Source organism: Strix uralensis, chromosome 25 (genome assembly GCF_047716275.1).
Source record: "Strix uralensis isolate ZFMK-TIS-50842 chromosome 25, bStrUra1, whole genome shotgun sequence".
Lineage (NCBI taxonomy): Eukaryota > Metazoa > Chordata > Aves > Strigiformes > Strigidae > Strix > Strix uralensis.
Window position 1 is genome coordinate 6,023,713 of NC_133996.1, and position 25,628 is coordinate 6,049,340.

The 25,628-nt window shown below is 56.1% G+C and overlaps 5 protein-coding genes across 9 annotated transcripts; 4 read left to right on the plus strand and 1 right to left on the minus strand.

Annotated features, from left to right (window-relative positions):
- The first annotated feature begins 139 nt into the window (after nt 1–139).
- Nucleotides 140–8,858, plus strand: TXLNA (taxilin alpha). Of its 2 annotated transcripts, none has more exons than XM_074894558.1 (11): nt 140–410; nt 1,864–2,111; nt 3,097–3,435; nt 3,905–3,996; nt 4,974–5,144; nt 5,461–5,655; nt 5,841–5,960; nt 6,196–6,270; nt 6,780–6,872; nt 7,294–7,389; nt 7,721–8,858. In XM_074894558.1, exons 2-11 carry the CDS (start codon nt 1,898–1,900, stop codon nt 8,069–8,071), a joined length of 1,746 nt encoding a protein of 581 aa, XP_074750659.1. In that variant the 5' UTR covers nt 140–410; nt 1,864–1,897; the 3' UTR covers nt 8,072–8,858. The 2 variants fall into 2 exon arrangements, with proteins under 2 accessions (XP_074750659.1, XP_074750660.1); XM_074894559.1 differs by having other exon boundaries at nt 1,864–2,015.
- A 1,511-nt stretch (nt 8,859–10,369) lies between these two features.
- Nucleotides 10,370–12,679, plus strand: CCDC28B (coiled-coil domain containing 28B). Of its 4 annotated transcripts, none has more exons than XM_074894563.1 (6): nt 10,370–10,439; nt 11,508–11,703; nt 11,799–11,956; nt 12,032–12,186; nt 12,291–12,313; nt 12,516–12,679. In XM_074894563.1, the coding sequence occupies exons 2-6, from the start codon at nt 11,549–11,551 to the stop codon at nt 12,565–12,567; spliced, it is 543 nt and encodes a 180-aa protein (XP_074750664.1). In that variant the 5' UTR covers nt 10,370–10,439; nt 11,508–11,548; the 3' UTR covers nt 12,568–12,679. The 4 variants fall into 4 exon arrangements, with proteins under 4 accessions (XP_074750664.1, XP_074750662.1, XP_074750661.1 ...); XM_074894561.1 differs by having other exon boundaries at nt 10,389–10,439; nt 11,114–11,703; XM_074894560.1 differs by lacking the exon at nt 10,370–10,439 and adding an exon at nt 10,463–10,880.
- Nucleotides 12,680–12,799: 120 nt separating this feature from the next.
- IQCC (IQ motif containing C) lies at nt 12,800–16,151 on the plus strand. The gene is made up of 5 exons (XM_074894565.1): nt 12,800–12,966; nt 13,401–13,544; nt 14,098–14,434; nt 14,627–14,745; nt 15,188–16,151. The coding sequence occupies exons 1-5, from the start codon at nt 12,889–12,891 to the stop codon at nt 15,227–15,229; spliced, it is 720 nt and encodes a 239-aa protein (XP_074750666.1). The 5' UTR covers nt 12,800–12,888; the 3' UTR covers nt 15,230–16,151.
- A 115-nt stretch (nt 16,152–16,266) lies between these two features.
- Nucleotides 16,267–23,121, plus strand: DCDC2B (doublecortin domain containing 2B). The gene is made up of 7 exons (XM_074894370.1): nt 16,267–17,026; nt 17,740–17,911; nt 18,358–18,434; nt 18,669–18,800; nt 19,284–19,430; nt 19,861–21,127; nt 22,451–23,121. Exons 1-6 carry the CDS (start codon nt 16,749–16,751, stop codon nt 20,087–20,089), a joined length of 1,035 nt encoding a protein of 344 aa, XP_074750471.1. The 5' UTR covers nt 16,267–16,748; the 3' UTR covers nt 20,090–21,127; nt 22,451–23,121.
- Nucleotides 23,122–23,472: 351 nt separating this feature from the next.
- On the minus strand, nt 23,473–25,554 carry TMEM234 (transmembrane protein 234; the record flags this gene model as incomplete). Its single annotated transcript, XM_074894574.1, has 4 exons — nt 23,473–23,852; nt 24,566–24,658; nt 24,848–24,914; nt 25,348–25,554. Coding segments are annotated over 4 exons (429 nt in total), but the record flags the coding sequence as incomplete, so codon positions are not given.
- Nucleotides 25,555–25,628: the final 74 nt, after the last annotated feature.

Below are 25,628 nucleotides of genomic sequence, written 5' to 3' on the forward strand. Positions count from 1 at the left end.
TCCGGGTGGGCAGCTCCCCGCCGCGCGCAGAGCATGCCGGGAGCTGTAGTCCGCGCCGCCTGCCCGCAGCTTCCCCCCGCTCCTTCCCGGCAGCCCCCGCGCCGCACCGGCGCTGATTGGGCGGCGGAGCCGCTCGGCGCATGCGCGGTGCCGCCCGCGGGGAGGCCCGGCCCGGAGCCGCTGCCCTCGGCGCGGAGGCCGGCGGGACGGTGCGGAGCCGGGCGGGGCGTCGCGGGCAGCGCTACCGGTACCGGCACCGGCGAGGCCGCGCCGCGCGGGGAGGGGGAAGCTCCGTCCTCCCTCCCCTCCCCCTTCCCTCTGATGTACCGGGGTGCCGCCGGGTCCTGCGCGCTGATTGGCTGAGGAGAGAGGGGAGACCTGCGTCAGACCGCGGGAGCTGACGTCACGGGGTGCGTGCGTGACGTCACTGCGGTGCTGGGGGGGGCGCGTGTCTCTGCTTTTAACGTCACGGGGGTGAAGGCGGCGGCAGGAACGGGGCCGGGGGCACTGATGGGGGTAGGGTGGGAGCGCTAGAGCGGGGGGGACCGGGGGGGCGGGTGGGGACCGGCGGGGCACGGGGACACGGCCGGGAGGTCGGTGTTAATTAGGGACAGGGCAAAGATATTAATGAGGGAGGTGGGGCAGGAGCAGGGGCATTGGCTGGGGCGGGGGGGGCAGGGAGAGGGTTTTGTCCGGGTCAGGGGTGTCAGTGTCAAGGGCAGGGGCTGCTGAGGAGGCGGCGTCAGGGTGACGGGCTGGGGGAGAGGGGGAGGGCAGGAGGCTGCGAGGGGAGCCAGGGTGGGGCCGAGGGGCCGAGGCAGGGTCAGGGCAGCAGCCTCTCCCCCAGAGCTGGGGTGCGGGGGGGGCTGCGGGACCGGTTATCGCCTGCCGGAGCCTCGGGAAGCGCACGGGAGTTGCGCTATTTACAGCAGAGGAGGAAAAAGAGCGCCGGAGGCTGTGGGGCATGTGTGCGGCGTGAAAGGTGCTGCCAGGCCCGCCGTGGGAGGGGGCACGGCCTCCAGCCTGCACGTGGGTGGATGACACATGTGCTTGGCTGCTGCCGCTGCTAATTTTCTGTTGCGTTTTTTCCTTCGTAAGCCCTGTCCTGGGCTGTTCTCTGAGGAAAGGCCAAGGTCTCAGCGTAACTGCTGCAAAACGGCAGGAAAAGCTGTTCTCTGCTTCTCGTGGAGCAATCTCTTGCCTCTAGACTAGGAGTATCGGCTGCTCCTGCTCCGTAATTAGCGTCATAACTAGAGCAGAGGGTGCGGGTGGGAAGGGTGAGAACGTACGTACCCTGTGGAGGGAGAGGGGGTGAGGAGAGAGGAGCTAAGATTTGGCCTCCGTCTGCTCAGCTGGCTCGTGGCGATGCTGGTTGATCTTTTCAGTGCCGAGCACCGGCTCTGCCAGGGAGCCATGGGCTTTCCTCAGCTGGGTACGTGCTTTTAGTAGGTGTTGACCTTTCTCTGGGTCCCCTGCCGCAGGGGTTTCTCTGTCAGCGTGCACAGACCGCTCTGAGTTTTGAAAATTCCAAGAGTAAAACACAGTGGGGGTGAGGGGGAAGGACAGCCAGGGCTGAGAAGGTTGTGCCCAGCAGATCAGGAAAGCTGTGAGCCGGGAGAGGCTGCCTTGCTCTAGGAGGAGCTGCTTCCAGCTCTCCTCAGCTGGAAGAGGAGTTACCCTGATACGGAGATCTTTGCGGTGAGGTGCAAGTCAAAAATGAAATGATGCTTTCCTCAGCACGGAGCTGCAGGTGGCAGCCTCTGCCGAGAACAAGGTCCTTCCCAGTCCAGGTTGATGACTCCTAAAATCCTCCAAATGGTTACTTCTTAAAATTAAGAATAGTTGCTGTTTCTCTTTCTCCAGGGTTTGTCAAGACTGAGTGGGGGGAAAGATCGCGATGAAGAACCAAGGTGGGGAGACCAAAGCAGCCCCGCGGCCTGCGAGCTCTTCCAAAATGAGCAGCGGTCTGGTGCTGGAGGAAGGCGACTCGCCGGAGGCCGCAGCACCCCTGGAAGGTGGGGAGTCCCCAGGGCCTGGGGCACGGCGGGCCCTGCCCACGGCTGCTGGCAGCGCCGACAGCCCGAGCAGCGAGGCGCAGGAAATGTGTGAGGGTGGGTTTTGAGCCTGGAAAGAGCCAGGGTGCTGCTGTCTCTCTATGAGCTTGGGCCGCTGGATCCAGCTCTTTTTACTTGTATCAGAGCAGCTGTGATTTCTGGGGCAGAAAATCCTTGTTTCTTCCTATTTCTGTGTGCGTACAGTTCTGAAGTAGTTACCGTTTCCTGACCAAAACGTGGAGTTGGTTCTCACCTGAAAACGATGGATTTTTTATCGTTGCTTAGACCTTAAGGGTCTGATTCAGAAAATGTCAGACAACTCTTTCCTTGGGGCAGCGTTACGTTGAGTTACCTGCCCTGTTACTGGCACTTCATAAAGATTATTCTCCGGAAGACAAAAACCAGGTCTAGTCGAGTAGGTGCTTGGTTAAAATGAATCCTGCTGTGTGTTCTGAGGCTTAGTAAATGTGGGATGTAGGAAATGCACAGTGAGTAGTTTAATAACCAACTGCTGTAAGTCTCTGATTCGGAGGAACTTTGGACGCAAAGAAGTGTGCTGGAGGATGCGTTGCCTGCTCTTTCCCCAAGTGTCCGCTGTTGGGGACAAGACATGTTTGATCCGAGACAGTACAGCTGCTCTTATATGTGAGGAGAGAGGCTAACTCAGGTTTAAAAATCTATTGTGATGTAAAAAAGCCTGGCTCTGGGGGCGTTAGCAGGCGTTTCTTACGAGGGAAAGCTCACGCACAACCCGCTTTCATTAAAGGATGGTGGGGAGAGGGGGGAATTTTTTGCTCTTGACAGATGTCAGGGGCTTGGTCGTGCTCTCGTGATCAAAAGAGAGGCTGTTCGGAATGCACCCCATTGTCAGGGCGCCCGGCTGGGGACGCACCACAACAAAGCGGCTTATGTTGCTGGAAGTTGAGGCAGCCTTGGTGCGGTGGGGTGCTCGGGAAACCTCCCCTCTGCCCTGGGTTTAGAGACACCAGAGAATCGACGGCGTGGGGGAAGTCTCAGGCTTTTGTGTTCCCCTCTCCCACAGCTCCTCTGGCGCAGGAGGACACCAAGTCCGCGCGACCTGCCGTGCGTGACGTCTCCGAAGAGCTAAGCAGGCAGCTCGAGGACATCTTGAACACGTACTGTGTGGATGCCAGCCAGGAGGGCCCCGGCGAGGACGGCGGGCAGAGCGAGCCCCCCGAGCCGGAAGAAGCCGAGAAGTGTCGTAGCGAGTCCCCGCGGAACGGTGACCAGGAGACGGGCGGCCCCGAGATGAACGGGGAGAAGGAAAGCACGAAGGGGAGCGAAGAGTTTCGACCCGGCGAGGAGTGCGGGGAGCGGGATCAGAAGAAGGCTCAGGAAAAGAAGAAAGCCAAGGGCCTAGGTGAGGGGTTCCCTGCTCTGGTTGTGCCGCCAGCCTGAGAACTTCCGGGCAGACGTGGATTTTGTGCTGCACGAGTCGCCCTCGGTGCAGTAACCGCCTCGGGGGCGGGATGTGCAGCAGCGTTTGGGATCGTGTTTTGTGGTACGTGAGGAAACGTACCGGGTGCTGCAAAGGCCCTGACTGCTCTGGGTGCTGCTGCAGCCTCTGAATCCTGTGGCTTTCTCTCCTGCTGGCCCCAGTTCTCTCTAGCCAGCCCAGTGGTGGTTTCCCGCTCTGAAAACCAGGTCTCTCCCCAGCTGCTTCAGTTGTTCACCCACGAGACGCGGTGAAATCCGTGGGGCAGAGCCCTGAGGAGGTGCTGGCCCAGGGCTGTGAGACCTGGTTTATCTCTCCTCTCTTTGCCCTTATGAGCCAGAACTCTCTGTAAGCGATTTTATTTCATTTATTTTAATGCTGTGTCTCATTCCAGGCAAAGAAATCACTTTGCTGATGCAGACGCTGAACACCCTGAGCACGCCAGAGGAGAAACTAGCAGCGCTGTGCAAGAAATACGCTGAGCTGGTGAGTGCTCGTTTCTTGGTTCCGGGCTGGGGGAGGACACTGCAGCAGAGCTGCTTCAGGAGGCAGAAGGTGGCTGTTGATTTATTTTTTTTTTCTTGATGTTGAGAGGACAGTCCAGGAACACCCGTGTAGCTTTGCAGTGTATGTCCTGGGATCTCTGCAGTGCTGGATACCCAAATATTAGAGGGTAGATGTTGCTTGGTCCAGCCAGGTGTTGTTGTTTGCAGAAGTGTGAGCATAGACAGAAGTATTTTTGGCAAATCTGCGTGTGAGTGGATTTCAGACCCGTTTTCTCTCTGCTCACCTAACGTGGGAGCTGCATCTCTCGCCCGTCCTGTCCCAGGAGCGTACGGTGGCCGGGTCTGTTCCGCTGAGCTCTCTGCAGGCAGGGCTGAGCTGGGAGCTGGCAGGCCCAGCTGAGACCACACCGATTCCTCCACCATTCCACTGCTCAGTCACTGCATTCCTGTTGATAATTTCCTAGCAAGAAACGTGTGTTTGGCAGAGTCACCACGCTGCTACGTGCGTGCGTTCGGCCATCCAACGCACACAGAGTCTGATGCCACATTTACCCGGAGCTAGTTCTAGGCGCGGATCTAGTTCTGTGCGTGGATCTGGTGCAGGGGAGAGGTGTGGGGCTGTCTCTGCGGGGCCCGAGTGCACGTGTGGGGGTTTCCCTGTGCTCAGAGCTCCGCTCCATTTGAGCGACGTGCGTGTGGAGGTGCTGGATGAACGCACAAGTCTTTCAGATTCCAGCAGGACAGGAATTCAGGAAGGGGAAAAGCCCTGTCCAGGGGGGCCTGGGCTCAGCATCAGCCCCGCTCTGCTCAGAAGTGGCATCTTTTGGGTTATGAAGCTCTCGTCCTCCTCTCAGAGCACAGAGAGCGCTGCTTAGATCCCCGTGTCCCCTCGTTGGGGCACAGCATATTGCCCCGGTCTGTCTTGCTGCCTCTGTGCCCTTTGCTGCCCTGTCCTAGCTGGAAGAGCACCGTAACTCCCAGAAACAGATGAAGATCTTGCAGAAGAAGCAGACGCAGCTGGTGCAAGAGAAGGACCACCTGCAGAGCGAGCACAGCAAGGCCATCCTGGCCCGCAGCAAACTGGAGAGCCTGTGCCGCGAGCTCCAGAGACACAACCGCACCCTCAAGGCAAGTGTCTCCCGGGCACAATTCCAGGAGCTGCTTCATCCCGAGCGCTTGGATCACTTGCTGTGAGCCATTTTGGCAAAGTTACCTTTACCAGTGATTGCCCACAATCTACCATCCAGGGCAGTGCTTTTGTTTTGCTGTTAAGCCATCATTATCCACCGTGCCTGAGTGTTATTTTGGGGTATATTCAGTGGAGAAAGGGAGGGGAAAGGCCCCAAGTCCCTTCCTGAAGCAACAGTGGGAGGCTGGGTGGGTTTGCTCACCTGCCCAGCACGGAGGCTGCCACGTCCCTGCTCTCTCTGCCCTCCTCATGCAGGAGGAGGGTGTCCAGCGTGCGCGGGAGGAAGAGGAGAAGCGAAAGGAGGTGACGTCCCACTTCCAGGTGACGCTGAACGACATCCAGCTGCAGATGGAGCAGCACAACGAGAGGAACTCCAAGCTGCGCCAGGAGAACATGGAGCTGGCGGAGCGGCTCAAGAAGCTCATCGAGCAGTACGAGCTGCGGGAGGAGGTGGGTCAGGCCTGGGGCGGGGCGGGGCTGCGCTGGCGCAGCCGTTCTGCCCCGTGAAGCGAGTTTCTGCTGTCGGGGAGGGGGGAGAAGGGGCCTCCGGGCTCTGGGATCTTCCCCCGGGGTCGCTGCCTGGGCAGGAGGGACCGAGCCGAGCATGTCAGTGAGTGGTGGCGTTCCCTCGGCAGCACATCGATAAGGTGTTCAAACACAAGGACCTGCAGCAGCAGCTGGTGGACGCCAAGCTTCAGCAGGCGCAGGAGATGCTGAAGGAGGCAGAGGAGAGACACCAGCGAGAGAAGGACTTTGTAAGTCTCGGAGCAGTTCTCTAGGGGTTGCCAAGCACTTTGCTTTTTTGCCTTGTTCCTCTGCGGGGGCTTGTTACTGCTGGATCCGGGAGTGCAGAGCCCAAATGGGAGCGGGGCTGGAGCCCTGCTCTGCTCTCTGTGTTCCTCCCAGCCCACTCCTGTCTCCAGGCCCAGTGCCAGCCATGCAGGGGCACGTTGAGATGGCAGCCAGGTAACTGCTTTTGCTCTTCCCCAGCTGCTGAAGGAAGCTGTGGAATCGCAGAGGATGTGTGAGCTGATGAAGCAGCAGGAGACCCATCTCAAGCAGCAGGTGAGGTTCCTGGGCCGTGTGCTCAGCCTGGTTCTTTCTTTGGTTTTTTCCCTTCCTCCTTAAGGAGGGAACAACCCAAAGTTCCTTAATCTGGAAAACACAGGGGCAGGATTGCTCCTGGGTTTGGTATTGGTGAGCCTGTGTCAGCACGGTGTGAGCTGAGACTCACTTCAGGGAAAAAGGGGTTTTAGTTTTTACCAGCGCGGTTCCCCGTGCGGGGAGCAGTCGTGTGATCATACCTCGCTGACCCAGACCCAGCAACTGCCTCCTGCCAGGGCCAGGAGATATTTGCAGAACACGCCACTCTCTGAGGATGTTTCCCCTAGGAAAGAATTTTCCACATTCCCCGGTACCTAATGTTGGCAGAGCAGCTTCATGCTGCCAGTTTGTTTGTCGGAAAGTCCAGTCACAAGATCAGTTCTTGGCTGCCGTTTCCCCTCTCCTGAGGCAGGCTGTCAGGAGGTGTCACAGTGAGCACTGAGGAGCTGTAACCCTGTCTCTCCTCGCAGCTGGCTCTCTACACCGAGAAGTTTGAAGAATTCCAGAACACCCTTTCCAAAAGCAGTGAAGTCTTCACAACATTTAAACAGGAGATGGAGAAGGTGGGTAACACTTCTGCTGCCCGGCAGAGCTTGCGTGGGCTGGAGGTGCTGCCTGGCTGTCTCTCCTCGATGCTTCTGCGAGCTGGAAGAGCCACAGCTCTGTAATTTCATTTAGTTTTGCTGGTTTTAAAATCAGCCATGAGCTGGCTGCTCGTAGAAGATTGATACTGCCCTTGTGCGGTGACTTCTGCGTCCCACTTGTGTCAGAACAAACCTCGTCTCCTGGCTTGCTGTTACCTGGTCAGTGTTTCCCTCCGGTGAAGCTGACTGCAGCGAGACAAGGAGACGTTTCCCAGCACAGCAGAATCTTGCTGTCTCCGCCGGGAAAGCGGGCGCCCATTTGAGGACACGTGAGATATAACTGACCGCAGCGCTCTGCCTGTGGCTGATTTGTTCCCTTTTTGTCACCGTGATTCCGTAGATGACTAAGAAAATCAAGAAGCTGGAGAAAGAGACCACGATGTACCGCTCTCGCTGGGAGAGCAGCAACAAGGCTCTCTTGGAAATGGCCGAGGAGGTGAGGAGGCTGGGGCAGGCAGCTGGAGCTGAGCGATAGTGGGGGGTTATGTTTTTCCCTTCAGCTCGATTTCCTTCCCTGTACACGGCGGTAGGAGCCCTCTGTGGTAGAAGTGATGGTTAATTAGTGCAGAGGTGTGTGGAAATCAGTCTTGGTGGCTTTTGGCCTCTGTGGGGGCAAAGGAAGAAGCAGTGACCATAGCATCAGGTTCTTTGAATGCCGGATGTTTGCTTGGTCACAAGTATTTTCCCCTTGAGCTTCCCTTTGAGGTTTCATCTCCCTTCCTGCCTCTCCCCGGTGCGGTAGATCTGAACTGCCTCTCTCTTTGCAGAAAACCCTTCGTGACAAAGAGTTAGAGGGGCTTCAGGTGAAAATCCAGCGCTTGGAGAAACTCTGCCGAGCCCTGCAAACGGAGCGCAACGACCTCAACAAGAAGGTGCAGGACCTGTGTGCCCACGCGCCGCGGGCAGACGCCGACCCGTTGGAGCCTTTGAAAGACCCATCCCGGGACGGCTCCGAGGCGGCGGCGGGAGCTGCTCCGGCAGAGCAGCGCCCGGCTGAGGATTGTCTGCACTCGGGAAAGGCGCCGCACAGCCCGGATCCTGCGGAGAGCTTGGGAGAACTGAGCATAGGAGCCTTGGGGCAGAGCGGGACCGAGGAGGGCACTCGGGGCGCTGACTGAGCCCCGCGTGCGTGGGCAGGGGCGGCGCGAGGGAGGGCGACGGGAATGTTTCCGCACTCGATCAGATGCCCCTCTCCTGGTCCGTGGACAGGCACGAGAGGACAGCCCTCCTGGGAATTTGAGATTTCCTAGTTTAGGGTTTTTTGGAGGGTTTTTAAAATTTTATATATATATATATGATATATATATGATATATAAAATATGTGCAGGGCAACGTACACTTTAAATATGGATGTACATGAAAACTAGAATGACCCACCTCCCTGCGTGTGCGTGAATAACTAATATATGGAGACCCAAGCGATCGTCCCTTTCACTCAGAGACCTTGTCACTGGCAGGCAGCGACTGCCCCGAGGCCCCGGCGTGGCCAGGAGCGGGCGCGGGTCTGCCCCGGCGCGGGGACAGCCGCCTGCCTCGCTGCCTCCGCCCTCGCAGCGACGCTCTCGTGGCGAGTGGAAGCCAACGAGCTGAGCCGGGGAGAACCGAAGCGTTTCCCAGCGCTGGATTCTCCCTCCTCTGCCTCGGGCAGGAGGGAGCTCCTGGACTTGCTCTTGTTTTCTTGTGAGCGAACGAGGGTGAAAGAGGCCGTTTCCCCTCCTCTGCGTGGGGTTTGTGTATCGAACGGGGACAAAAAGCAGCAGAGAAAGGGGGTGCCCGGTTCACCCCGGCCTCCCACCGGCCCTTTGCTCCTCCCAGAACCTGCCGATGTCTCAGTAGCCTTATGATTCACAGTTGCCTCTTTGCTATACGCACATGTGCACAAGTGTATTAAACAGTTAATCCAAAGGTCTAATTCCCAAGTGTTTTGCACAAGCGCGTGTGATCAGTTGTGCAAGGGCACGGGGAGGTTCCACCTGAGCTCCTCTGCCCCCGTGTCAGGACCTTGGGGCCGAGCGGGTGATCTCGGAGGCGTCCGCGGAGCTGGGCCTGCGCGTGGATAAAACCCGTGTCTGTTCCAGGACCTGCTGCTTCAGCCGGATCCCCGGGACCAGCACAAGGACCGTGCTGTGGGCTGGTCACTCCCGCAGCAGCGGAGCCCCGCGGGCCCTCCGGTGTGGCCGTTCTGGGGCTCCCCCAGCCCCCACCCTTTCTCCCTCCCCTCTCCGATCGTCTCCCAAGTGCCACTGTGTGCGGGAGGGGTTTGTGGACAGACGTGGGGCCTGCTGGCACAGGGCGTGGGGGATTTCTCCTCAGTTTCTCAAGACTTCTCGCTATTTCAGGAGACCTCTACTTGCTTGGAAACCTCCTCGCTGCAGCTTCTCTTTACGACAGACTTTATTTTCAGCGTTGCCTTCCTTTTGCTTGAAGCTGAAGCGAGCTGGCCGGAGCCGTTCCTCACAGCGGATGTGTTCAGCTTTGGTTTCTCTTCCAGCAAAGCAGCTGCTCTTGTATCTCCTCTCCGCCGCCGTGCAGTGCCCTCGTGAAGGACCTGCCCCGCTGGCAGGGGAACAGCCCATGGGAGCTGCCTCCACATCCCCCTTCCCTCCCCGGGGACCCCAGTGAGTTCAGGTCCAACGATGGGCGCCCGGCTGCAGCAGAAACAGGGTCGAAAAAGTCTCCACAGAACTGCTGGGACATTCCCTGGAGCTGGACTTTGCTGTCCAGTGTTGCTTCCTCCAGCGCAGGGACGCGTTTGTCTCCAGAAGGAGTCGGCAGAAGCCCCTGAGCGAGCGAATGTAGCTCTGGCCTGGTGGGGCCACCCCGTTCCCAGCAGCCAGGTCAAGTCAGAGCTACAGCCAGCCTCTGGATTTCTTTTCCTTCTCTTTCCATAGAAGAAAAACCTCTTAGAAAGTCATCAAACACCCCTTTTTTCCTTCTTTTCCCTCTTACGGTACAGAGAACCTCTGCGGGGCTGTTGTATGTATCTTCATGTCCAATAGAACTGCACCCAACCTCGCTGCAGCCACCTCTCTTGTTTCTCGTTCATTAGGTCACATTTGGGAGGGAGGATTTGGGGCACAGGGCCGTGGGGTGGGATTGGGGGGCCCACGCCAGCCTCTGCTGGCCATGGCTTCCCTGGCCCCCAGGGGCTCCCCTGAACTTCCCAGCGGGGCTGGACCCCGCTGCGAGGGGGGAAGGTGGGGTGGGTCTGTCCCTGTGCCCCCCCTGCCCTGGCACAGGGCATCAGCCCCCCCTGCCCTGTGGGTCTTGGTGCATCAAGACTGGTGTCTGCATTGGCTCCAAAATGTCAGAGATTGGCTTAAAGTCCGGCGATGATTTAAAAATAAGCAGCTGCGTTCAGTTCTGTGTTCGCTGCGGGGACGGGACTTGCCTGGGCTCGCCCCTGCGTGAAGGCTGGAGGCTGGTTCCTGCTGAGGCGGATCCCGTGATCGCGCGAGTCCGGTGACGCCGTTGGGGGGACTCGGGGTAAACCTCGGTGGCCTGGGGAGGCGGGAGGTGACCCCAGGTCTGCCAGGGCTCCCCTGGGGAAGGGGAGGGGACCCTGTCACCCACGCCAGACCCTCGCTGTGCCGACGCGGCTGTGCCTGCTCCGTCTGGGCGCGACCGTGGGCCAGATCCTGCCCGCTCCCCAACGAAGCTGAGGCCAGTGCTGCGGTCGGGGCCAGCCCCAGCCATCCTGCACACCCAGCTGGTGTCCGGCAGTGCCACCGCCCTGGGGACACTCCGGAGGAAGTTCCCTTCCCCTTTAAATGCAAATCCCCAGCCCCGGGGCTGCAGGACGGGTGTCCAGTGGGCTTGGGGTGGCCAGTGGGCTCAGGGACAGGTGTCCGGTGGGGTTCGGGGTGTCCGGCAGGCTCGGGGACGTGGCCGGGTTGGCACCGCAGGCCGGACCGGGGCCTGGCGCAGGTCAGTCCCCCCCGCGTGGCCGCGGCGCTCTGGGAGGGCGGCCGGAGGCTGCGGACAAAGGGGCTCTCACATCCCCCGCCGCCAGCCCCGTCCCGCTGCCACGAAGGGCCCCCAGGCTCAGGGCTGGTGCCTGGGGGGTGACGGGTCCCCCCGCAATCTCTGCCTCGCTCTCGCTGAGGGCAGCCAGGGTCACTCCGCCCCGGTGCGTGCGGCTGAAATCCTCTTTTCTGCAGCGCTGGGGAAGACGCTGAAAGCCCAGGCCAGGCCGGCAGCTCCCAGACGCTGCTCAGGCCCCAGCTTTGCTCCGCACCGCGACGCTCCGGTGCAGCCGCCGGTGCCCGGGAGCGGGGTCCGAGCTCCTGGCTTCAGCCCTCCCGCTGCTGCAGAGCCGCGGCACAGCCGGTGGAGCCCCGCTGCGGCTCGCCCGTGGCCAGCACGCTGCTCCGCTGAGGGTCCCGGGGCCCCTCCGCTGCACCACAGGCTGGGGCAGGAGGATTGGCACCGCCCTGAGTGCTGCTCCCTGGGGGGACCCCAATCCCTGCCAGCTCGGGGCAGACGCGTCCTCTCCGGGAACGAGAGGCCCCGTGCAGGGAAAGAGCCACCAAAAGCTGCGTCCGTCCCGCGCAGGGTCCCTGCCCCGCGGCTCCGGTGTCCCCGCGCTCTTCAGGATGGAGGACCGGAGGAAGAAGCGGAGCCCCAAGGCCTGCCTGGCCCAGCCAGCGCCCACCGGGGCCCCGCGGCCGCTGCCCCCCAGCAAGAGCACGTCCTTCGCGCTGCCGCTGCCCACCCTGCCCTCGCCCAGGCAGCGCGCCCGGCTCAGGCGGTCAGTGGGGGGTGACCGCCAGCCCCCCCGCGGCCCCTCCGGTGCAGGGGCCCGGCGGGGGCTGGGTGATGCCAACCTCTCTGTTCCCCATGCAGGACGAGCAAGGAGAGGGTGCGGGCGGGTGGCGCGGGGGCGGCGCGGGGGACCCCGCTGCAGCACAGCTTCCTCACTGACGTCTCTGACGTCTGCGAGATGGAGGGAGGGCTGCTCAGCCTCCTCAGCGATTTCCACTCCGGAAAGCTGCAGGCCTTCGGTGAGGGGCTGGGGGGGGCTGGGGTGGGGGGGGCTGGGGGTGGCGGGATGTGACGGCTCCTGCCCGTGGGCGCAGGGAAGGAGTGCTCCTTCGAGCAGCTGGAGCACGTGCGGGAGATGCAGGAGAAGCTGGCGCGGCTCCACTTCGGCCTCGACGTCTGCGTGGAAGAGCTCCCCGAGGAGCAGAAGAAGGCGGCGGCCGACAGGAACCTGGACCAGCTGCTGGCACACGTGAGTGTCACCCCCTTTGCCCTCTGCCCGGCGCTGCTGCCATGGCCGGGATCCCCCCCTGGTGTCCCCATCGGCGCCTCAGCCTCTGCCTTTGCCTCCCGCAGCTGGAGGAGCTCAGCAGCTCCATGTATCCTGGGCCAGGCATGGGACGGGGGCAGTGGCGGTGACGCTGGGGGCAGCGATGGCGGTGGCGGTGATGGCGGCGGTGGTGGTGATGGTGGCAGTGGTGATGGTGATGACAGTGGTGGTGGTGATGGTGGCAGTGGTGGTGAGGGTGGCGGCAGGGGGATGGCGTGTCCCCGCGGTGCTTTCCCTTGACCCACGCTCAGACAGAAGCTGCACCTCGCAGAGAGCCCCGACCCCGAGGACGCGGCGGCCTGACCCTGCGCCCGGCCCGGCTGGGGGGTGGCCGCCACCAGGAGACCCCACGGGAGCCCCACACCGGGGCCACCCCCGCGGAAGGGCCGATGGAGGCGACACCGATCACACAACGCGGGGACAGCGGGGCAGCTCGCGCCCTGCGAGACCAACATCGTTCCACCCCACCCCCCTCCCCTCCACCCCCCGCCGCCATTTTGGTGGGACCCACAGTGACGAGGGGTGGCGGCGAAGGGGCGGGGCCTGGCGGGGCGCGTGCCCGCCGCGCCGGCGCGGTCGGATGACGTCATTGGCCGGCGCCCGGTTCCTGGGGAGGTGGCGGCCATGGCTGCGGCGCTGGGGCGGCAGGCGGAGGCGGAGGAGGGGTGGCGGCGGCTGCTCCGCGCCGTGACCCGCCTGCAGGTGTGGGGAGGGGACGCCCTGCCCGGGAACGGGGGTGTTGGGGTGCGGGGGGGGCCGTGGGAGCACACGGTGGGGCCTGGGACGGGGTGTCCCCCTGTGGGGAAACATGGCGGGGGGGGGGGGTGTCCCCGTGGGGGGACACGGCTGTGAGGGGACATCACGGAGAAGGGAGGGGGCTGCACCAGCTGGAAGGGGCCCTTGGGGGTGCCCAGCTGGATGGGGGTTCCCGTGGGGGTCTCTCGGGGGGGGCAGAGGGGGAGTAGCGGGCACCTCATTAAAACCTGCCGTGGTTCCAGACACGGGACTTTTTTTGTTCCTTGTGCGCCGGGCCGCGTCTTGGGGGGTGTGGGGGGACAGGGGGTGGCGGGGGGGCAGAGGGGGTACGGGGTGGGGCTCTCGCTGGCTCCAGCAGCATCTCTGCCCCGCGCCCGCAGGCCTGTGTCAGGGGTTACCTGCTGCGGAAGCGCTTCGGGAGCCTGCGGGCAGAGTACGAGGAGGTGGTGCGGGAGATCGAGGGAGACCTGAGCCAGCTGGAGTGGAGGGGACGGTTCCTGCCGCGGCCCGTGTTTGTCCCCGAGGTCGGTGCGTCGGGACGGGCGGGGGCTTCTGCAGCCCGGTCTGAGGGGGGGCACAGCGGGTGGTGTGGCCTGGTGGACTGGGCAGATGATACTTTTGCAGCACAGTTCCAGAAATGCGTATTTCTACTAAATTAAAAACGATAATTATGTAGCCCTGGCCTGTAGGACTTTGCCTGACTTGTGCCTGAGTCCCTGACTGAGGATTTCTTCCTCCAGGTGAAGCTCAGCCTTAGGTCAAACGCCCGCCCTGTGCAGGTGACTCCTGCGGGTCTTGTCCCTGGGCACCCACCTCACCCGGTCGTGCTGAAGGGCTGGACCCGCTCCTGCGGTGGCTGAGCGCTGTGCTCTAATGTTTTTACCACTTTTGGAAGGAAAGCCCTTGAAAAAGTTCACGACAGTTTAACCCAGAGCATGTCGGTGTTGTGGCAGGAGCGCTGCTAACGCCAGATCTCTGGCTGGGACAGAGTCTCTGTCCTGCAGCAGAGCCACCTTTCAGATCTTTGTATTTTCTTTTCCTTACATTTCAATCTCTCGTGTGTTGCCCCTTTGGAAGCCAAGGCAAGGGAAGCATTTGGGACTGCAGGAGGCTGTACCGAGTGACGAGGTCAGCGCAGAAAAGCCGCAAGAGGAGCTGGACGCCTCTGAACCAGAACGGGACTGGGGCTGCAGCAGTGTGAAACCTACAGCTCAGCTGCAAAGCGAGAAAGAACTGAGCTCCCTGGGTGAAGGCGATGTAGTGAGCCCCCCAGATCTTGAGGCTGATGCCAAGAAACACACTGAAAAGGGGTGCAACACCCCAGCGGGGGGCGAGGACTGGCAGAACGACAGCAGCGTATCCTCTGTGTGGGACAGCGCTGTCCTGGAGGCAGAGTCCCTTGAAGCCTGCCTGGGTAAGAGACGGGAGCCAGCACACAGTGTGGTCTGAGTGACCTGGGGGGGAGTGCAGGGGGCACAGAAGGTCCTTGGAGAACCCTGACCTTGAGAATATCTTGGAGAGGTTAGAACAGCTCAGTGCAGGAGAGACAGTAGGTGTAATCTGAATCTTTGTTCTAATAATAGGTTATTCCTCCATTTCTTCGCAGAAATTCCACTTGAGGACATAAAGGAGCTTCCTCGAACTCGGTCCGGTCTCCAGTCCTACAGAAATCACTTGATCATGGAGTTGCTGTGGTTGCAACAAGCCATCGTCAGCCGTAAAAACGTAAGGGCCTGACCCTGCCTCTTCCAAAGCAGCAGGTCAGACCGGTGCCCATGGGCTGTCTGCGGTGGGACTGGGGTTCAAAGGTGATGGTTCAGTTACCCAAGGATTGGATTGGATGATGGCAGTGTTGTTTTTTTCCTTCTCTGGGGGTTTGGGAAAAAAAAAAAAAGGAATGGTGAAGGAAAAGAAGAGCTGTTTAGATCTGGTTACAAGATTTGCTCCTGGCCTGCTACGGGGACGTTGCTGTGTTGGTAACTCTCCTGCCTGTCCAGTACCTGGGCACTGGTAGCGTAGCGACCTGCTCTTTGCAGTGCTTAAAAGCTGAGACTGGTGTATCTTCTGGCCCAACGCAGTGATTTTTCTGGCTAATTTGCAGGGGTGGATGCTTTCCTACTTCTAAGTCTCTGGAACTTAATAACACTTGATTTTCTTTCTCTTGCAGTACTTGATGCTGAAACAGAGGCTGGGGACTCCTGACCCGTAGGAGTGAATTCCCGAGCTTGTGGGGCACTTGTTTTGGTGTGGAGAAGCAGTGGAGCTGCAGCACCGCCGTCGTGAACAGCAGCAGCTTAGGGGAACTCCAGCTCTGTGGGTTGATGTTTTCCGCTTCAGATGAATTGGCAAGAAAGCCTTTTATTTCTTTTAAACGTGAATGTTTGGTCAAAGCAGGGATTAAACATCACTGTGAAGCCTGGGAGGTTGTTGTGTGTCCTGGAGGGAGTCCCAGTGAGGCCTCTGTCCACAAGAACCTATTTCTGTTGGCTGAGCTGGATGGTCCTAGAGGAGAATGGAGGCTGGGAAGACTGTCACTTACAGAAGGTGCTTTCTGACCAGCTGATCACTTGTGGTGGAACTAAAATACCTGAAGGCAGCAGGTGCTTTGAACCTGCAGGAACAAGCTCTTCTCCACTGAACTGTGCGTGGCCCCTGTTGGTATCTGAGCTGTGTATTTGGGATGGCTCTGCAACATCTGGGATCTCCAAGCACTCCTGGTAGGCTTTGGGGAGCACCTAGTCGAAGTACTAAGTTAGGAGAGATTCCTAACTTTCCTGTGCCGTTGGGGAGTGATGGCACGTCAAACCTGACCTTCGGGAGATGAGGCTTGGTTCCCAACTTGCACATGGCCGTAGTCATATCTGTGTGGCAGAGTCACCTGGACTGGTGCTTGAGGGAGCGAGGACGGGCTCGCGGGGTTTGGCGCTTTGTCTATGTGTTGCTTCAGGGGCGTTTGAGGTCCCTCAGAAAGGGACTTCCCACGCAGTGCTGTGGTTCCCTGCTGTGACCCCGAATCTTCTGTGCAAACACTCTGCGTTCCTGTGACTGAAGGGTCACTCTTGCCATGTGGCAGATGTATCTTTCTGTTCCTGATGATGCTGACTTGCTTGTGAATAAAAAGCTTTTCTGAAGCTTGTCTCTGAATCTGTCTATTCCTGTCTAACTTGCTGCCTTCTGCTGGGCAGAGCCAAGTGAGTCCATGGCGACCTGTTCAGTGCAAAAGGTGGTGTGTCTGCTGGGATGTGGATGTTTGTCCAGTACACACAGGACAGAAACCCTTTGCATTTCTCATGCAGGTAGCAAGCGATGGCAAGGGGGTGATAGCTTCCAGATAGTGCTGCTCTGGGTGGGCTGCGAGCTGCTGCCATAAATATACTGGCACGTACTGTACCTCCAGGCTTGTTAATCTGAGCCTGGGGGCCGCAGTGGCTGCTGAGAGAGCTCGCAGTACTCGGTGTTTGAGGATTAGAGCTGTGTGGTTCCTGGTTCTCACACAGAAAGGTGCTCTGCAGCTTGTTTGATGTAGCCTCCAGACAGGCCCACAACTTCCTCCAGCTGGGCCTGTGTCCGTGGAGACGGGCAGTCGCACCAGTCGGCGCTGGGAAGGGACGGTGTGGCAGGAGAGCGGCTGGTCGGAAGGGTTTGGGCTCAGCGGGAGGCTGCTCAGAGCTCCCCTCTGCTCCCCTCTTCGCCTCTGTGGTCGGCAGGGCTTGCCTGACCCCCGAGGAATGAGCTCCTGTGGCTTAGCTCTGGCACCTCCAGCCAAGAATGTGGTGGTGTATCGCAACGGTGACCCCTTCTTCCCCGGGAGGAAGTTTGTAGTGAACCAGCGGCGGTTCCCAACCTTTGAGGCGTTTCTGAATGAGGTGACTGAGAGCATTCGCACACCCTTGGCTGTGAGGAACCTCTACACACCCAGGCACGGCCACCGCGTCGCTGACCTGGGGTACCTGCAGGAGGGGTGCCAGTACGTGGCTGCAGGCTTTGAAAAGTTCAGAAAGCTCAAGTGAGTAGACGGACCTTTGGTCTCTGGGTTTGGTGAGCAGCTTTAGATCTCTTCTGCGGGGAATGTACTGGGGTGTGAATGGGAAAGAGGTAGGAGGGGTAGAAAAACAGACAGATTAATTTATTTTCCTATGGGAAACTGCTGAACATATTCCAGATTGCATGGAAAACGCAAATATTCCTGATGAGGTCAGTTGAATCTCAGAAGAAAACATGTTGGGGGACACATGCGTTCTCCGGCGGGGTGTTGTGATCGGTGCTGCTCCGCCTGCCCTGCACCATGTTTTGTTGCGTGTGGGAGGTTCTGCTGCCCCTTCCTTGGCAGAGCTGGCAGTCACGCTGTCTCCACGGACAAATACTTTTGCTTTGATGAAGGTTTTTTGTTTTCTAATCCTGTACAAAGCAGAGCTGTTTTGGTTCATGCTGAAATACAGAGGGTTAAAGAAGTTTTTGTGGCATCACTTGACTGTTGAGGGGATGTCTGTGTGCACGCCAGGTGAATTTGGCTCCCCCGTGTATATTACTGCATTTTGTTGAGGAGGTGGTCCAGGCTGCATTAACACTGGTCAGCCTTTGGCTCAGTGAGTAACATAAATAAAATCTTCTGGGTGGCTGAAATGGTCTGTATTTGGCTGGGAATTTCTAAAATGTAGCAGATTTTAGACTGAAGTTCTGGGAGGCACCTGGAGAATAGTTTGACGTGACTCAAATAAGCGACCACGCATCTGGTGGCGAGGCACCAAGGCACCAGTTGGTTGTTTCCTCACTGCTCTTTAGGTGGCCACGGCCCAGTTGGTCCGTGGCAACGTTGTTGTCTTGTTCTCACAGCTATTTAAATCGTGGAAAGAAGGAGCTCCGTGGGACAAGGAACGGCGAGGGTCTGCAGGTGAGTCCCAGAGCTGAGCGGGAGCAGGCGGGGGTGCAGAAGGAGCGGGGAAGGTGGGAGAGACATTAGGGCTGGCACGGGTGAAACTAAAGTTGAGATTTAAGGCTGCGAGGTTCCTGGTAGAGATCAGGCAAAAGTGTCCCAGGAATCAGGAGGACACGTGAGATGGCGCAGGGGCTGCTGCTCTGTACCTCTGTTCCCCGTAGCGGTGCAGGGGAAGGATTTGTGCTCAGGGGTTCGCTGGCAGTTCTGGAACGTGCTCAGCTATGTGAAGAGCCTCTCCAGCCTTGGCGTTGCTGACAACAAACCCCAGCCAGCAGCAGGAAGCCTGAAGGCAGGGCAGGTAGTGCCCGGGGCAGGCAGCTCCTGATGGAGGAAAGGGAACAGCCCGGGGTGGCTCTGTGCCAGGGCTGTCACTGTTCTCGTGCACTGAACTTGGTCTCTAGTTCCCCACTGTAGCTCCCTGGAAGTCGAACATCTTGGCGCGATGGCAGAAGCACCCCCGCCTGCCCTGCACGATACAGTAAGTGCCTCGATGTTTTCTCCGTGGAGTGTCTCTGGGAATGGGTTTGGAGGCTGGAGGAGGGAATTTCTCTGTGAGATCCTGGGAATGCTGCCCCACAGGCACAATTCCCAGCTTCTACCAGAAATATTTGTTGTAAATATTGTCTGGGTGCCAGTGGGTGGCTTTATTCCCCATCTTCTACAGCTGCAGGAATACTGGCTGATCACGTGCTCTGGGTTGTTTCTACTGCAGAGTTTTCCGGAACGGGGATTTGCTGAGCCCTCCTTTCCCGCTGTCGCTCTCCACGAGCACCCCGCTGCAGTGGGACACGCTCCTGGCCACGCTGACAGGGAAAGCTGACCTGCGCAGCGGAGCCGTTAGCAAGTGGGTATCCAGACAAGGCACTGCTGGCTCCCCTTTCCTTATGTCCAGGACATAAGCAGCATTGATTAGCACAGAGGACTGGGAGATCAGACAGCTGCTTCTAGTCTGCTTTTGCAAACTCATTTGCCTTTCAGGGTCTTTGAAGCAGATGTCCTTTGTGAGGAGGGCTCATGTTGCTGGTGGTCTGGTGAAAAAGCGATAAGCAAACAGTAAAGCATGGCATAAAAAGGAGTTTATGTCGAGAGGGAGGGGCTTTTATCCAAAAAATACAGCCTACCTCCTCCTCATACACCGACTTACTGACACCCAAGGAGGAAGTTGAGATCTCACTGATCACTGGGTGTAATATTTCTGTGTACTTCCTTGGTTGATCCTCCCTGACTTGTCTCAGTCCTATTTATCACTTTGCATGTTGGCTTTCATGCTGAGGGGTTGTTTGGGGCTTTGTGACAGCTCTAAACCCTTTGCTGTCTCTTCCTCAAGGCTCTGCAGGCTGGATGGAACCCAGGTGTCTGGTGAGGAGGAGCTGGTGAATGGTCATTACTATGTGGCAGTGGGAAATGAGGAGTACAAAAAACTGCCTTACTTTGAGCTGCTGGTGCCCCAGGATTCTGCATGCAGGATGCTGTGGTACGTAGACTGCAGCCGAGTAGTTTAAAGAATCCTCTCTGTGGTGGTCTTCAGCTAAAGCCATCCTTTTTGTAGCCTTGCTGTTCAGTGCTGTCTGCTTCAGGGCTTGAGTTTTGCTTCACGTGTTGGAAGTTGAGGAAGAAAGAATGTGTTTTCAAAGCTTTTGGTGTAAGGGTTAGCCACTGCAATCCAGAGTTCAGTGCCAAAGAAAGCAAGTGGTTTGGTGGTTTCTCAGTTAAGTGTTCACTGAGCACTGAGGGGCATCAGATTTCACAGGCCGAGTGATACAACGGGATCTGCTGCGGAGTGTGCTCTACCTGGCTGAGAAAAAACACCTCCAGGGACCCTCTCTTATGGGAAAAGGGGAGATCGTGTCCTTCTACAGCTGACTTCTGCCTCACACTGAGAATCTGCTGTTTCTTTGTTACAGGAACCACCCAAATAGCAGGCGCAAAAAATACCGCAGAAGGGTAGGTGGCTCAGCTGGCGCGGGACTGCTTGTGCTGCGATCGCAGTTGCTTTTGTGCAGACATCCATCCACACGCAGGGGGTGCGTACAGCAACCTCCACTGCCAGCTGCCATGGCTACAGCATCCTTGCTTGGCACCCTTCCTGCAGGAGAGGAGCTAGAGACAGCTACGTGGCCGGCTCATGCTTGAATTAAATCTCACTGCCTGAAGAAAAACTCCTTAAGGTGGCCTCACTTTGGCTGATGGGCAGGGAGAATTCATCCTGGAGCTAGGATGTCTTTGCTGCTCACTGTGTGGGTAAAATGCCCAACAGAGACTACAGATACAACAGCTGGGCTGTCCTAGATTGTCCATTAAAATGTGCATCTGTGCTATTTTGCTTTTAAAATGTCTTTTTTTTTTTTTTTGCTTGTTTTCAGTTTGGTGAACTCTGTGCCACCTCCCAGGTCAGGGCTGGTGACTCTGCTCTTGCTGAACCACCCCAACAGGTAGTAGTGACTGCAAAAAGTGTTTTCTATGTTCTCTGTAGCTGTTTCAATTGTAGCATCAACTTAAAACCCCAGTCAGAGAATGCAGTGTTACAGCTGTGTACCGGTCAGGATCAAGGGGCACAGGGGAAAGCTGCAGTGTTTAGGCGACTGCCTCGCAAAACTTCTCTTGTTTTATAAACCGCTTTATCAAGAAGGCCTAAGCAGCGTGTGTGAATATTTCCAGCTGGACAGTCGCAGGGTACAGACCACAGGAGCTGTAGAGAAAGACAAGATCCCAGCTGCTCTTCCACACCTGCAAAGGCAAGGCAGGAAATCTCACCTCAAAGAGTCCATTTTCCACGCTAAACCCGTCCGTGCAGGACGAAACAGAAGGAGCAGCAGGAATGTGCAGCACTGGCCTGATCAAGGTAAAGGCTGTAAGTGTAGAGGGAGACTGGCTTTGCTTTGATGCTGAAGGACAAAATACCTGCAGATCTGAGAGAAAGCAGTGATGCATCCAATAACTTCTGTATTTCTGCTTCTTTCCTCTCCTCCTCTGGGCACATACAAGGACCTTTCTGAAGCCACAGCAAGACCAGGCCATGGCTATCTGCAATACCCATTGCACAGCTTTTTTTCTTTTCTTCTCCTCACAGAAGAAAGTGTCTATAAAACCAGAGATCCTAGAAAGGAGATGCGAGGTGCCCAGGAAGTAAAAGAGGACGAACGCACAAGGGTGCACGTACCCATTGAGCAGGTCTGAGGAATTATTTTCTACCTTGTTAGGAGTCTCACTGCTGCAGGGAACTATTCCTGGCCCCACTAGAATCTCTCGGTGCTGCAGGGTCTGCACAGCAGGGAGGCCAACTCCAAGCGCCAGCGCTTCAGAGACAGTCTGTGAGAATGCATCAATCAATAGTTTATAGCAATTGCTTGGGGAAGATCTTCAGTTTTCGTTTTAAGTCCTTTGTTAGGTTTATGAAGCTACCATGTGTAAAGATGAAAGTAACCACCAGAGGGAACTTCAGAAGCCAGAGGACAGTGTGTAACTGCAGGGCTTTGCCTTTTAGAAAGCCCAGAGATTGTCATCTGGGTAATGAACATTTCCCTTTGGGAATGTGAGTTACAGCTTCCCACTGCAGTACGGATATCAAAGGCTTTCCTGGATGGTTTTTTTTGTGTGTACTACCTCTCTGCTTACTCCTGTTCCAGAGAGTTGCAGAACTTATATCAAAAGACAGAATGATACACCACAGTAAGGTATTTATTCCACTTAATGGTTCTATGAAGTGTGTAAGATCCTTCCTGGCTGTGTTCACATTCCTTACACTAAAATTCAGTACCCCCAAATACAACGTGTTAAGCAGAACTTGCCTGTGGCCAGCTGAAGCTTAGAAGCTGGCATGGAATAAACCTGTAATTCCTAAAATGACAGAACACATTTATTAGATAGTAACAAGTTTAAACCCTTTTTTTAAAAGGGGAAACAAAATTCTAAAACAAAATTCTGTGTGAAAAATGTCTGTAAGATGCTTATTGTTTGTGGTGTATTAATGTTTTAAACTTTTCATAAGGACATTCAGAATTTATGTAATGGGATGATACACATCATATTGTAGGTGATTCACGGTTCTGCCTAGGTAGTCTCTTTGGATTAATTAGAACTTCAAAGGAAAACAACTCCTTTGAACTTAAATTAGAGAAAGCCCTAGTAAAGAATTAGCTAATGGCTCCTGACTTCTTGGCTCAACAGGGAGCCTGGTGGGCTGTGTTTGCTTTAGAGGCTGGGCCAGCATTTCTCAACGGGGTAGGCACTGTGATGCTGCTGCTTTCCATTGGCCTTCCCCCCCGCCAATCACACTTCTATACAGTTATTATTATTCAAATGTCACAGCTCCCCTTTGCAGTGGGAGAGCATTAGGCATTAAATAAATTACCTTTGAATTTAATGTAGAGACCCAAGTTTGCAAACCAAAGCCACGGTAAGACTGGAAACAGAATCCAGGAATTTAGTCCCAGAATCTTTCAGTAATAGTGAAGTGCTACATTAATAACTGTATTTCTTTCTCACCGCAAAAAGGCACAGACCTCAGCCAAATCACCAAAGACTGAGGCAAGGAAAAGGAATGGCAGCAACTCTGAGGATGAAAAGCACCCAACGATGTTGCCCTTGGCAGCAAAGAGCTCTGAGGAGTTCACAAAGGGACTGCGATGGGAGAAGAGGGATGACTAGGTACACAGCTGTCTGCGCAGCTGCAGGTAACTTCTGTAACACCACAGACTGGCCAAGATTTTTGATGAATTAACAAACTCTTCTAAAATCAAGCATCCTCATCATCTAGGCTTGAGAAGCGGAGCACCAGCGAGCAATGAATCAGATGCACAATGTTGTTAAATGATGAAGATCTTCCCCCTTTCCTCATCTCTGTGGTGTGACGATGTGGCAGAGCAGATGGCTGCTTTTCTGAACTCTAATTAAGCTGGTTTGTATCTGAACTTGGGAAGGAAGAATTACCAAACAGAGTACACGCCTTTATAACAAAATGTCTGCCAGGAAGCTTGTTCTATATCAGATGCTTCTTATGAAGAGATTTCATCACATCATTGTCCTTCTGATTTGGAATGCTTGGATAATGTGTACAGCAATCAAACCTGTTCCCAAAACTATATATATTTTGTTTCTGTTAGCTTTTTTTAGGAGCATCTGCCTCATTTAGGAAAAATCATAGTAATAAACAGCTCTTGTTTGAACCCTCTTTGTGCAAGGCTTTCTGTATTTCCCTCTGTGTTCCTGATTAACTACAAGGGTAACGAGATTTTTCCTGCTGTGATCTATCTGGTATTTTGGGCTGGTAATTTCACTGAAAAGAAAAACACCCTTCCTTCCCCAGGGGCAGAGGGCACTGCTGTTATTTTTCAGCTCTCTGCAAGACTCCAGTGCAGAAAAGCCATGTGGTAACCTCAGCGTAAGGGGCTGTGCAGCACGACCTGGTACGCTGCAGCTGAGCGCAGTGGAGGAAGCCACTTTCACGTGCTTGGCCACGAAAAGAGCAAGTTCCTAAATAGATTCCTTCTACAGAAAAACCACTTGGTCCCAGAAGCTCCCTTTGAACGATTTATTAACCATTTATTATCCCTCCATTGCTGAACAAGACAATTCAATCATCCCTGCCTTGAAACACCCACAGACAAAAAATTCCTTAACTCAAGACATTAAATAGGATGTCCTTGCAACATGCCTTGTTCCACCCTGGTGCTCAGGGAATGCAGTCCACGTTTTCATGGTTTTTGACAGCTGTGTGTCAAAATACAGCTTCCTAGGTGCAGCTGAGCCAAAGGGTCTGCTGCTGAGCCAGAAGCCCCCCCTTCAGCCACGGGGGTTACCTTTGAACAGGTTCTCTGCTTCTTGCTGCGTCTCGTTCATGAACCAGCTACACAGAGGGTGACTCCTAGGACGGTGAGCAGCATTCCTGCCACAGCCCCTGCAGAAATGAACAATAATATGTTGGGAACTTACATAGTTCAACACTAGTCACATCCTCTCATTGCTAAATACGTGATGCTCAGGTGTCGTGGTAAATAGGAGAGCATAAATGTCTGGACTGGGCGAGTTCTGAAGGGGTCTGGATGTTTGGACTGCCTGTGTACATTGGGCAAAGCCCGTTTCTAAGAAAATGCTGATGCTGTACGTCTGGCTAGTGAGAACCAGCCTTCAACAACACAAAACCATTTTAGTGTATTCCTACAGCTGTTGTGCCAGGACCCGATGTTTTTAAGCTTTCAAGTTTCCTGCCATTTTCTAACTTTCGGAGCAGGGTAATGTTATTGTAGGATGTAAGGGAAGGAAAGAAAGATGGGTGCTGACATCTGGGGGCTTATGGAGCATTCCTTTTCCATGGTGGCTGTATTATTTAGACGTCTTCTTATGATTAAACATCTAGTTAGATAAAGGCTCAGGCCTGAAAACTCTGTTAGCTTAGAATAGCCAATTCTCGCTTCAAATTTACTAGCCCTGCCCACTTACAAGTCTGTTTCACTTCCCTTTCAGGTTCCGTAGCAAGTACTACTACTTAACTAGTTAAAGCCCTTCTGTGGGTATTTGCTGTTTTTCAGGAGACCAGAGGGAAGCCCACACTATTAAGTCAGCAAATAGGTGCAGGAGACAATGTGAGGAAATGTTTTAAGTGTAACTTACTTTTACCACCGAAGTCCTCTCCCAGAATCCTCCCAGTCACCAGCGTGACTATCAAAGCCAGGGAGTTACAGAGTGGTACTGCCAGGGACAGATCTGAAGTTGAACAATTTTAACACAAACAGTTGAAAATGGCTAATCTTGTACAAATTGTAAGACACTTGTTTTATTTGTGATTATTACAAGACAGCTGCTTGATGTTTAGCTGAGTCACCAGAGTAATCAATAGCACTGATCCTCCCAAAATCCCAATCAACCCACTCCACGAAAGCAACAAGAACTAACCTGCGGATGCCAAGGTGAGGTAGAAGAGGAGAGATCCACCTTGATTGAGCAGAAATGGCACCATGTACTGCAGGAAGAGCACAAGCCTCTCAGCTGCTGCTGGCAAACCCACCAGGCACCCCCAGAGAGCGGGCAGCAAAGGAGCCCAGACCCGATTGTCCTGTGCTGTGTTTGACAGCAGAAATGTGGCACGCTGGCGATTCTGCTGCCAGTCACAAGCTGCTCAATGTCTTAGTTCCCCAATCTGCAGAAAGCCCCCGTGCTTATTTCATGTAAAATATGAGGGTTAATGACTTGCTGCCTAAGAAAACAGTCTCAATTCTGCAAAGGAAGAGCAGTGCTATAGACAATTAAACTAAATATTATGGAAAATAAAGAATTCTGATGATAGATGGAATATTTAACAGTTTAAATAAAAGTATCAAGCCCAGAATTAAACAGGTAGGAATGATCCCAAAGACAGTTTGACAGCCTGCCTGGGAGCCCGGACAGGGTCGCACCTTGTAGTTGAGGCCCAGAAAGCGGATCTCGGCCAGCAGCTGCTGCAGGCGGCCCTGGCACCGCACCTCCTCCAGCCCCGCCGCGCCCGTCCGCAGGAACGGCCCGGTGCTGCCCCACAGCACGGCCACCAGCACCAGCGCCGCTGCCTCTCCTGCGGCACAGCCTGGGCTCAGCGGCCTGATGGCCCCAGTGGGGGGGATCTGCCATCACCGCCCTCAGAGGGCCCGCCCGTCCTCATCTCCCTGCAGAGGGCCTGGCCTGGCCCACAGCCATCCCCCAT

What these genes read in the sequence shown, in the direction of transcription:
- TXLNA (XM_074894558.1), top strand. Translation starts at nt 1,898, where the DNA reads ATGAAGAACCAAGGTGGGGAGACCAAAGCAGCCCCGCGGCCTGCGAGC. An exon ending in GACACAACCGCACCCTCAAG is followed by an intron (nt 5,145 to 5,460) that starts GCAAGTGTCTCC and finishes CTCCTCATGCAG; the next exon opens with GAGGAGGGTGTCCAGCGTGC. An exon ending in TTAAACAGGAGATGGAGAAG is followed by an intron (nt 6,873 to 7,293) that starts GTGGGTAACACT and finishes GTGATTCCGTAG; the next exon opens with ATGACTAAGAAAATCAAGAA.
- CCDC28B (XM_074894560.1), top strand. Translation starts at nt 10,724, where the DNA reads ATGCAAATCCCCAGCCCCGGGGCTGCAGGACGGGTGTCCAGTGGGCTT. An exon ending in CGGACCGGGGCCTGGCGCAG is followed by an intron (nt 10,881 to 11,507) that starts GTCAGTCCCCCC and finishes CGTCCCGCGCAG; the next exon opens with GGTCCCTGCCCCGCGGCTCC. An exon ending in TGGACCAGCTGCTGGCACAC is followed by an intron (nt 12,187 to 12,290) that starts GTGAGTGTCACC and finishes TGCCTCCCGCAG; the next exon opens with CTGGAGGAGCTCAGCAGCTC.
- IQCC (XM_074894565.1), top strand. Translation starts at nt 12,889, where the DNA reads ATGGCTGCGGCGCTGGGGCGGCAGGCGGAGGCGGAGGAGGGGTGGCGG. An exon ending in GCGCCGTGACCCGCCTGCAG is followed by an intron (nt 12,967 to 13,400) that starts GTGTGGGGAGGG and finishes CCGCGCCCGCAG; the next exon opens with GCCTGTGTCAGGGGTTACCT. An exon ending in CCATCGTCAGCCGTAAAAAC is followed by an intron (nt 14,746 to 15,187) that starts GTAAGGGCCTGA and finishes TTTCTCTTGCAG; the next exon opens with TACTTGATGCTGAAACAGAG.
- DCDC2B (XM_074894370.1), top strand. Translation starts at nt 16,749, where the DNA reads ATGAGCTCCTGTGGCTTAGCTCTGGCACCTCCAGCCAAGAATGTGGTG. An exon ending in CGCAGCGGAGCCGTTAGCAA is followed by an intron (nt 18,801 to 19,283) that starts GTGGGTATCCAG and finishes CTCTTCCTCAAG; the next exon opens with GCTCTGCAGGCTGGATGGAA. An exon ending in TCTGCATGCAGGATGCTGTG is followed by an intron (nt 19,431 to 19,860) that starts GTACGTAGACTG and finishes TCTTTGTTACAG; the next exon opens with GAACCACCCAAATAGCAGGC.